This window comes from Sciurus carolinensis, chromosome 4 (genome assembly GCF_902686445.1).
Source record: "Sciurus carolinensis chromosome 4, mSciCar1.2, whole genome shotgun sequence".
NCBI classification, from domain to species: Eukaryota; Metazoa; Chordata; class Mammalia; order Rodentia; family Sciuridae; genus Sciurus; species Sciurus carolinensis.
In genome coordinates this window covers 8,961,238-8,972,581 of record NC_062216.1, presented here as the reverse complement: position 1 = coordinate 8,972,581, position 11,344 = coordinate 8,961,238, and the positions used below count along the sequence as shown (strand labels likewise).

Genomic DNA, 11,344 nt, shown 5'->3' with positions numbered 1-11,344 from the left:
AACTTGTTAAGGGTGGTATTTATGCCTGGTTTCTTTATTTAATGGCCTACAAAATGGGCTTAATAACATTTTTATATATAAAGGTGTCACTATTTTGTTGAATACATCATCCCTACCCTGCGCGTTTTGAGAACTGTGCTAAATTTTCTCTTTGGGTCAACAGCAATCAATGTGATGACATGTCTTTACGATGGCTCCAAAGAAAACATGCATTTCCTAGCTGTCCGGAAGGCTGGGCCTCACCCTTACTGGGCACAGTGAACGACTGCAGGGAGGTGGCCAAGCGGGAAGCAGGACCACCAGGCCACACACACGACTACCTTTTGGCCCCTGCCGCTTCACGTACTCGTGAGCAAGGAGGACGCTCGCTGTCTGCCCAAGAACTTTGCCCCTGAGCGGAGAGCCGGACTCGCGGGCGGCCGCGCTGGGCCAGGCACCCCCGCGGGAAGAACACGCCCTCGCTGACGGCCGAGGGCCCGGCTTAAGCAACCTCGACTCCGCCGCCCGCCCGCCCGCCGCGCGACTCCGCGCTCGGACGCTCCTCGGCCGGCGCCCGCCCATGCTCCGGGCCACCAGGAGGGCCCGCCAGCTCCTACACGACCTCCTTCCCGTCCCGAGGATGGGCGACTCGGCCTCGAAGCTCGTGGGTCCCCAGGAGGCCTTGCCGGGCCGCGGGGAGCCGATGCCCGTGGCAGGTAGGCATCGCACGCCGCCGCGCATGCGCAGAACCGGCGCGTGCGCCCGCCGCCGCCCGGAAGGAAGCCGCGGCCGGTCTCCGGGGGGCGGGTGGCTCCGCCGCGTTGGGCGCCCGCGGCCGTAGCCGGGCAGAGGGGCCTGAGCTGCAGCCGGAGCTCTTCGGGTTGTTCGGCTGGTCGCGCGCCGAAACGAAGCAGAGCCTCTGGAAGGGCCCAGAGCGACCGCTTCACTCCGCTGGCCTGCGGTACTACAGCCAGGCGCTGGGCCGCGGGGCGCGCGCTCGCCTCGCCGCGGCGGGTCCGCGCCGGTTCTGCGCCCTTCCGGCGTCTCCTCCCGCCGCCCCGGGGCTGCGGCCTTCGCAGCCGACGTGCGGTGTGCGTTGTTCTGGAAGCGCCGGAACGAGACCTGGCGCTGCAGGCCTGCGTTTTGAGGCCTGCGTTCCGGCTGCAAGAATTGCCCCGGGCCCCTTAGGACCGCCGCTGTCCCTCGTGACCAGTCATGCGGAAAGGTCATTTTAGAGCAGCGCTTCCCAAACTTCCCAAACTTTCCAGTCGTTCTCGTGCTGATACTTTTGGGAAATACAGTAAGGAGGAAATACCAGAAAAATGACCACGTTTGGATGCTCACCAGTGTCCACCTTTTCGAAAGCTTACTCAGTTTCTGTTTGGGACTGTATGGGTCCACCAGTACCAGGGCCGTACTGTGAGTAGTACTGGTTGATCATCCCTAATTCGAAAATCGGAATCCACAGTGTCTTATCAACACGATTCCACAAGTGGAAAATTCCAGATCACACGGTGGGCAATGGTTCACAATTACAACGCAGTAAAATCATCCTAAGGCCGTGTGTGTGTAAGATGTCTGTAAAACATAAGCGAATTTCGTTCTAGGCTTGCTTCAGGTGTCCATGATACCTCCTCATGTGTTACATCAATATTCCAATGGGGGGGGGGGACAACAATCTGAAATACCACTGGTCCCCAAGCATTTCTGATGAGGGATATTCAACCTGGAGTACCTTGGTGCAGTGCTTTCCATTGCCAAGGGTTTGTGTATCATGAAATACTTACTGTAAAATTAACAGAGGTAGAGATTTTTGGGGTCTGAGGCAATTTGGAAATGGTGTGACCTTTTTCTCATTCACCTAATTAGCAGTTTCTGTTTTCTTTACTCCACCTCCATCATTTTATTCAATTATCATCAGCCTTAGAAGTTTATTTTTTAACTTAAATCCAGGGATTAAGTTGAAAAAAATCAAGATTTTTAAAAAATATGGACTTTATAGCCAGCTTATCTAAACTTTATCTTTAGACTTCTGTTTTACAAGCCTGTATTTGTAAGTGGACATTTAAAGGCAATGCTTTTTTTTTTTTTTTTTAAAGAACATTATAGTTATACATAATAGTTTTATTTTGACAAAATCATACATGCATGGAATTTAATTTACTCCATTTCAGTCCCTGGTGCTCCCCCCATTTCTCCTTCTGCCTTCCCCTATTCTCCTTCCTCTGTTCTACTGATCTTCCTTTTACTGGTTTATTTATTTTTGACTGGCGCTTTATATATAAAGGTGAAATTCACTGTGGTATATTTATACATGCCCATAGCATGATTTTGTTAAATTCATTCCACATTTCCTCCCCTTTTCAGTCACTTCCTCCCTCCTTCTCTCTTTCTTCTACTCCACTGATCTTCCTTTTATGGTATCTGATTTCCCTGCCTTACCTACTCCTCTTATTTTGCTTTAGCTTCCTCACAAGAGAAAACATTTGGCTTTTGATTTTGAGTTTGGCTTGTTTCACTTACATGATGTTCTCTGGTTCCATTCCTTTACCAGCAAATGCCATAATTCCATTCTTTTTTATGACTGAGTAAAACTCCTTGTGTATATATACTGCATTTTCTTTATGCATTCATCTGTTGATGAATACCTGGGTCTGGTTCCATAACTTGGATATTATGAATTGTGCTGCTGTGAACGTTGATATGCCTGTATCACTGTAGTGTGCTGATTTTAGTTCTTTTGGATGTATACCAAGGAGAGGCACAGCTGGGTCATATGATGGTTCCATTCCTAGTGTTTTGAGGAATCTTCATACTGCTTTCCAGAGTGGTTGTTTGCAGTCCCATCAAACAATGCTTGACTTTACCTTTCTCCCCACATCCTCACCAGCATTTATTATTATTTGTATTCTTCATAATAAGGCAGTGCTTTTGAATGCTGAATTTCCTCAGCTTATTGTAATCTTCCTTTTTATATAATACAGCATTTTGCTATACCCTCCAGATACCAAAGAAACAATCCAAAATAATGTTAGATTTTTAGATAATACCTGTAAACTAGTTCAAGATCAAGGATTGTGTTTTCTCTTATATGTAGAAGCTAACAAGGAAAAAGGAAAAGAAAGGGGAAAGAGAACTCATAAAAATGGAAGGGAGATCATTAGAAGAAAGAAAAGGGACCAGTGGGAGGGAAGTGAGGAAGGAAAGAGTAAAGAAATACTGGGGAATGATAGTGTCCAAATTATATTAAATTCAGTTTAGCTTTATCTTTTTATTACTGTTTTATTTAAATTTTTTGGTTTTATTTTTTTTATTTTCAGTTTAGCTTTATCTTAACCAGTCCTTATGTTCCTCAGTAGGATTTATTGTTTTTTGTTGTGTTGCTTTTTTAGAGTAGGGAGGGAAGAGATGCAGAATACCTGCTGAAGATTTCTTCTTCTAGGAACTTTAGGGTAAACAGAAAAAAGTAGACAAAAGATCAGACATAGGACCCAGCTATACTACTCATTGGTATTTATCCTAAAGAATTAAAGTCAGCATACTGTAGCAATGTATGCTTGGCCATGTTTATAGTACCCAATTCAAAATAATCCAGCTACAGAACTAGCCTAAGTATCCCTCAGTGGATAAATGGATAAAAAAATGTAGTATATATACACAGTAGAGTTTTGTTCAGCCATAAAACAACGAAATTACTTTATTTGCAGGAAAATGGATGGAACTTGAGAACATTATATTAAGTGAAGTAAGTCAAACTCAGATAGTCAGGGGTCATGTTTTCTTTCATATGTGGAAGCTAGAGAGGAACTAGGAAAAGAAAAGGGGAAGGGCTCTCATAAAAATCAAAGGGAGATCAGTTAAGTAGAGGAAAGAGACCAGGGGAAGGGGGAAAGGGGAAATACTGGGGAATGATATTGGCCAAATTATATTGTTATTTTGTGTGCATGAACAAATACATAATAATGAACTCCATCATCATGTATAATTATAATGCACCAAGAAAAAATATGGGGGGATAAAATAGAATAGTGTTAGTTCCAAAGGTAGCTCTTTGGAAACTAAACTGCAATAATAAAAAAGTGTAAATGACTAACAGGTCTAATAAAGCAAAAAAGGAAGAAGGTGCAAATACACAAAGGGAGAACTGAGAAGGAGGATGCAGAAACAAAATTGAAAGAATCATAGGAGACTGTTTACTCAAGCCTTTGAAAATAAATTTGAAAAGTCAAATGGAATTTTTTCTTTTATCTTGGATCAAATCCAGGTCCTCAAATGTGCCAGGCATGTGCTGCACTACTGAGCTACAGCCCCAGTCCAGAATTGACATAATTGATAAGTGACCCAAACTGACCCCAGAATAGATAGAAAATCTAAACAGTTCAGTTTTCACAGAAGAAAAAAGTTGTTAAAGAGTTACCTCTTCCCAAAGCATGATGTCCAGAGAGTTTCTCAGAGAATGTCTACCAAACATCTGAAGATCAAATAACACCAGTATTATTTAAAATGAAAGAAACATCCAGATTATTTTCTTTTTTCACCACATTTTTTATCGGTACATTATAGTTGTACATACTGATAGAATTTGTTGTTACATATTCATTCACACAATATAATAATATAATTTAGCCAATGTCACTCCCCAGCACTTCCCCCTCCCTCCACAATTCCACCCCTTGCTCCCTTTCCTCTACTGATCTCCCTTTGATTTTCATGACATCTGTCCCCATCTTTCTTCTCCTTTTTCTTCTCTAGATTCTGAATATGAGAGAAAAAAAAATATGACCCTTAACCTTCTGAGTTTGACTTATTTTGCATAACAGTGGTCTCTAGTTCCATTCATTTTTCTCATAATGACATAATTTCATTTTTCTTTTTTTTGTTTACTTTTTTAATTTTTTTTATTATTGTACACAAATGGGATACATGTTGTTTCTCTATTTGTACATGGCGCAAAGGCATACCATTTGTGTAATCATAAATTTACATAGGGTAATGTTTGATTCATTCTGTTATTTTTTTCCCTTCCCCCCACCCCACCCACCCCTCTTTTCCCTCTATACAGTCCTTCCCTCCTCCATTCTTGCCCCCCTCCCTAAACCCAACTCCAACCCTAACACTAACTCTTCCCACCCCCCATTATGTGTCCTCATCCACTTATTAGCGATATCATTCTTCCTTTGGTTTTTTGAGATTGGCTTATCTCACTTAGCATGATATTCTCCAGTTTCATCCATTTGCCTGCAAATGCCATAATTTTATCATTCTTTATGGCTGAGTAATATTCCATTGTATATATATACCACAGTTTCTTTATCCATTCATCAATTGAAGGACATCTAGGTTGGTTCCACAATCTGGCTATTGTGAACTGAGCAGCTATGAACATTGATGTGGCTGTATCTCTGTAATATGCTGATTTTAAGTCCTTTGGGTATAGGCCAAGGAGTGGGATAGCTGGGTCAAATGGTGGTTCCATTCCAAGTTTTCTAAGGAGTCTCCATACTGCTTTCCAGAGTGGCTGCACTAATTTGCAGCCCCACCAACAATGTATGAGTGTACCTTTCTCCCCACATCCTCGCCAACACCTGTTGTTGTGTGTATTCTTGATAATCGCCATTCTAATTGGGGTGAGATGGAATCTTAGGGTGGTTTTGATTTGCATTTCTCTTATTACTAGAGATGTTGAACATTTTTCCATATGTTTGTTGATTGCTTGTAGATCTTCTTCTGTGAAGTGTCTATTCATTTCCTTAGCCCATTTGTTGATTGGATTACTTGCATTCTTGGTGTAGAGTTTTTTGAGTTCTTTATAGATTCTGGAGATTAGTGCTCTATCTGAAGTATGATTGGCAAAGATTTTCTCCCAATCTGTAGGCTCTTTCTTCGCATTGCTGATAGTTTCTTTTGCTGAGAGGAAGCTTTTTAGTTTGAATCTATCCCAGTTATTAATTCTTGCTTTTATTTCTTGTGCTATGGGAGTCCTGTTGAGGAAGTCTGGTCCTAAGCCGACATGTTGAAGCTCTGGACCTACTTTTTCTTCTATAAGATGCAAGGTCTCTGGTCTGATTCCGAGATCCTTAATCCATTTTGAGTTTAGGTTCGTGCATGGTGAGAGATATGGGTTTAGTTTCATTCTGTTGCATATGGATTTCCAATTCTCCCAGCACCATTTGTTGAAGAGGCTATCTTTTCTCCATTGCATATTTTTGGCCCCTTTGTCTAGTATGAGAAAATTGTATTTATTTGGTTTTGTGTCTGTGTCCTCTATTCTGTACCATTGATCCACCTTTCTATTTTGGTACCAATACCATGCCGTTTTTGTTACTATTGCTTTGTAGTAGAGTTGAAGATCTGGTATTGCGATACCCCCTGCTTCACTCTTTCTGCCAAGGATTGCTTTAGCTATTCTGGGTTTTTTATTCTTCCAGATGAATTTCATAATTGCATTGAATCTGTATAGCACTTTTGGTAGTATGGCCATTTTGACAATATTAATTTTGCCTATCCAAGAACATGGGAGATCTTTCCATCTTCTGAGGTTTTCTTTAATTTCTTTCTTTAGTGTTCTGTAGTTCTCATTGTAGAGGTCTTTCACCTCTTTTGTGAGATTGATTCCCAAGTATTTTATTTTTTTCGAAGCTATTGTGAATGGGGTAGTTTTCCTAATTTCTCTTTCTGAAGATTCATCGCTTATGTATAGAAATGCCTTAGATTTATGTGCATTGATCTTATATCCCGCTACTTTACTGAATTCACTTATGAGATCTAACAGTTTTCTGGTGGAATTTCCTGGTTCCTCTAAGTATACAATCATATCATCAGCAAATAGGGATAGTTTGAGTTCTTCTTTTCCTATTCGTATCCCTTTAATTTCTTTAGTCTGTCTAATTGCTCTGGCTAGAGTTTCAAGGATGATATTGAATAGAAGTGGTGAAAGAGGGCATCCCTGCCTTGTTCCAGTTTTTAGAGGGAATGCTTTCAGTTTTTCACCATTTAGAATAATATTAGCCATGGGCTTAGCGTAGATGGCCTTTACAATGTTAAGGAATGTTCCCATTATCCCTATTTTTTCTAGTGTTTTGAGCATGAAGGGATGCTATATTTTATCAAATGCTTTTTCTGCATCTATCGAAATAATCATGTGATTCTTGACTTTAAGTCTATTGATATGGTGAATGACATTTATTGATTTCCTGATGTTGAACCAACCTTGCATCCCTGGGATGAAACCCACTTGATCATGGTGCACTATCTTTTTAATATGTTTTTGTATGCGATTTGCTAAAATTTTGTTGAGAATTTTTGCGTCGATGTTCATTAAGGATATTGGTCTGAAATTTTCTTTCCTCGATGTGTCTCTGTCTGGTTTAGATATCAGGGTAATATTGGCTTCATAGAATGAGTTTGGGAGGGTTCCCTCCTCTTCTATTTTATGGAATACTTTGAGAAGTATTGGAATGAGCTCTTCTTTAAAAGTTTTGTAGAACTCGGCTGAGAACCCATCAGGTCCTGGACTTTTCTTTGTTGGTAGGCTATTGATGACTTCTTCTATTTCATTACTTGAAATTGGTCTATTTAAATTGTGTATGTCCTCCTCGTTCAGTTTAGGCAATTCATATGTCTCTAGAAACCTGTTGATGTCTTCGAAATTTTCTATTTTGTTGGAGTATAGATTCTCAAAATAGCTTCTAATTATGTTTTGTATTTCAGTCGTGTCTGTTGTGATATTTCCTTGTTCATTGCGAATTTTAGTGATTTGGGTTTTCTCTCGTCTTCTCTTTGTTAGTGTGGCTAAAGGTTTATCAATTTTGTTTATTTTTTCGAAGAACCAACTATTTATTTTGTCAATTTTTTGTATTGTTTCTTTTGTTTCAATTTCGTTGATTTCAGCTCTGAGTTTAACTATTTCCTGTCTTCTACTACTTTTGGTGTTGGTCTGTTCTTCTTTTTCTAGGGCTTTGAGCTGTAGTGTTAGGTCATTTATTTTTGAGTTTTACTTCTTTTATTAAATGCGCTCCATGAAATAAATCTTCCTCTAAGTACTGCTTTCATAGTGTCCCAGAGATTTTGATATGATGTTTCTTTGTTCTCATTTACCTCTAAGAATTTTTTAATTTCCTTCCTAATATCTTCTGTTATCCATTCATCATATAATAGCATATTGTTTAATCTCCAGGTGTTGGAGTAGTTTCTGTTTTTTACTCTTTCATTTATTTCTAACTTCAATCCATTATGATCTGATAGAATACAAGGTAGTGTCTCTATCTTCTTGTATTTGCTGACATTAGCTTTGTGGCATAATATATGGTCTATTTTAGAGAAGGATCTATGTGCTGCTGAGAAGAAAGTGTATTCGCTCTTGGTTGGATGGTATATTCTATAAATGTCTGTTAAGTCTAAATTATTGATTGTGTTATTGAGATCTATGGTTTCTTTGTTCAATTTTTGTTTGGAAGATCTGTCCAGTGGTGAGAGAGGCGTGTTAAAATCACCTAGTATTATTGTGTTATGGTCTATTTGGTTTCTAAAATTGAGAAGGATTTGTTTAACATACATGGATGAGCCACTGTTTGGGGCATAGATGTTTATGATTGTTATATCTTGCTGATTTATGCTTCCCTTAAGCAGTATGAAATGTCCTTCTTTATCCCTTCTGACTAACATTATCTGAAATGAGGATGGATACTCCAGCTTTTTGCTGAGTCCATGTGCATGGTATGTTTTTCCCCATCCTTTCACCTTTAGTCTATGGGTATCTCTTTCTATGAGGTGAGTCTCTTGCAGGCAACATATTGTTGGACCTTTTTTTTAATCCAATCCGCCAGTCTATGTCTTTTGATTGATGAATTCAGGCCATTAACATTCAGGGTTATTATTGAGATATGATTTGTATTCCCGGTCATTTGGTTCATATTTAAAATTTTATTTATGTATTTATTTCTTTTTTGACACATCTTGGTTCCTCCTTTATTTGACAGTTCCTTTAGGATAATTCCTCCCTTTGCTGATTTGCTTCTTTGTTTTTTATTTCTTCCTCATGAAATATTTTGCTGAGAATGTTCTGTAATGCTGGCTTTCTTTTTGTAAATTCTTTTAGCTTTTGTTTATCATGGAAAGATTTTATTTCATCGTCAAATTTGAAGGTAAGCTTTGCTGGGTATAAGATTCTTGGTTGGCATCCATTTTCTTTCAGAGCTTGAAAAATGTTGTTCCAGGCCCTTCTAGCTTTTAGGGTCTGGATTGAAAAATCTGCTGATATCCGTATTGGTTTCCCCCTGAATGTAATTTGGTTCTTTTCTCTCACAGCCTTTAAAATTCTGTCTTAGGGCTGGGGAGATAGCTCAGTTGGTAGAGTGCTTGCCTCGCAAGCACAAGACCCTGGGTTCAAACCCCAGCACCGCAAAAAAAAAAAAAAAAAAAAAAAAAAAAAAAAAAAATTAAAATTCTGTCTTTATTTTGTATGTTAGGTATTTTCATTATAATGTGCCTTGGTGTGGGTCTGTTGTAATTTTGTGTATTTGGAGTCCTATAAGCCTCTTGGACTTGATTTTCCATTTCATTCTTCAGATTTGGGAAATTTTCTGATATTATTTCATTGAATAGATTGTTCATTCCTTTAGTTTGTTTCTCTAAGCCTTCCTCAATCCCAATAATTCTCAAATTTGGCCTTTTCATGATATCCCATAGTTCTTGCAGATTCTGTTCATGATTTCTTACCATTTTCTCTGTTTTTTCAACTTTGTTTTCGAGGTTAAATATTTTGTCTTCAGTATCTGAAGTTCTGTCTTCCAGGTGTTCTATCCTATTGGTTATGCTTTCTATGGAGTTCTTAATTTGGTTTATTGTTTCCTTCATTTCAAGGATTTCTGTTTGGTTTTTTTTCAATATCTCTAACTCTTTATTGAAATGATCTTTTGCTTCCTGAATTTGCTCTGTTAACTGTCGATTGGTGCGATCATTCAATGCCTGCATTTGCTCTTTCATCTCATCATTCAATGCCTGCATTTGCTCTTTCATCTCATTGTTTGCTTCCCTAATCATTTTAATTATGTACATTCTGAACTCCCTTTCTGTCATTTCTTCTGCCATGCTGTCGTTGGATTCTATTGATGTAATATCTAGATTTGTTTGGGGCATTTTCTTCCCTTGAGGCTGTTAAGCTCTCAAGCCTCTGGTCAGGGTAATCTGTCTTTCTTTTGTTTGAAGAGGAACATTGGGCAAACACTCCTCAACCCTGTGAACAATATGCTGCTATTATCTTTTAAAAAAATTTAAAAATTTGTTCTAATTAATTATACCTGACAGTAGAATGTGTTTATGCACTCTGATATATCATACATAAATGGGGTATAATTTCTCATTTTTCTGATTGTACGTGTTGTAGAATCACATCAGTCATGTAGTCATATATGTACATAAGGTAATAATGTCTGTTTCATCCTACTATCCTTCCTATCCCCGTATCCCCCCCCTGCCTTCATTCCCCTCTACTTAAAGTAACTCTATTCTTTCCTAGCACCCTGCCCCCCCTTATTGTGAATTAGCATCCGCATATAAGAGAAAACATTTGACCTTTGGGTTTTTGGGATTGGCTTATTTCGCTTAACATGATATTCTCCAACTCCATCCATTTACTGACAAATGCCATAATTTCATTCTTCTTTAAAACTGAGTATTATTCCATTGAATATATATACACCCCATTTTCTTTATCCACTCATTTATCAAAGGGCACCTAGGTTGGTTCCATAGTTTAGCTATTGTGAATTGAGCTGCCGTAAACAGCGATTTTAAGTCCTTTGAGTATAAACCTTGAAGTGGGATAGCGGGGTCAAATGGTAGTCCCATTCCAAGTTTTCTGAGGAATCTCCATACTGCTTTCCTTAGTGCTTGCACCAATTTGCAGTCCCACCAACAATGTATGAGTGTGCCTTTTCCCCCACATCCTTGCCAACTTTCATTGTTGCCTGTATTCTTGATGGTTGCCATTCTGACTGGAATGAGATAAAATTTTGGAGTAGTTTTGATTTGTGTTTCTCTAATCACTAGTGATGTTGAACATTTTTTCATATATTTGTTGATCCATTGTATTTCTTCTTCTGTGAAGTATCTGTTCAGTTCCTTAGCCCATTTATTGATTGGGTTATTTGTTTTTTTGGTGTTAAGTTTTTTGAATTCTTTATGTATCCTAGAGATTAATACTTTATCTGAGGTGCATGTGGTAAAGATTTTCTCCTAATCTGTAGGCTCTCTCTTCACATTCTTGGTTGTTTCTTTTGCTGAGAAGAAGCTTTTTAGTTTGAATCCATCCCACTTATTGATTCTTGATTTTGCTTCTTGTTCTTTAGGGGTCTTGTTAAGGAAG

At 39.1% G+C, this 11,344-nt stretch overlaps 1 protein-coding gene across 2 annotated transcripts in view; it reads left to right on the top strand.

Annotated features, from left to right (window-relative positions):
• Nucleotides 1-296: 296 nt before the first annotated feature.
• Nucleotides 297-11,344, top strand: part of Msra (methionine sulfoxide reductase A) — a 336,723-nt gene continuing 325,675 nt past the window's right edge. Inside the window, exon 1 of one of the 2 annotated variants that reach the window (XM_047549561.1) lies at nt 297-695. In XM_047549561.1, coding sequence (XP_047405517.1) covers nt 560-695 — 136 coding nt within the window. In that variant the 5' untranslated portion in view covers nt 297-559. The remainder of the gene's footprint in view (nt 696-11,344) is intronic. The other variant, XM_047549560.1, reaches the window with a different exon arrangement.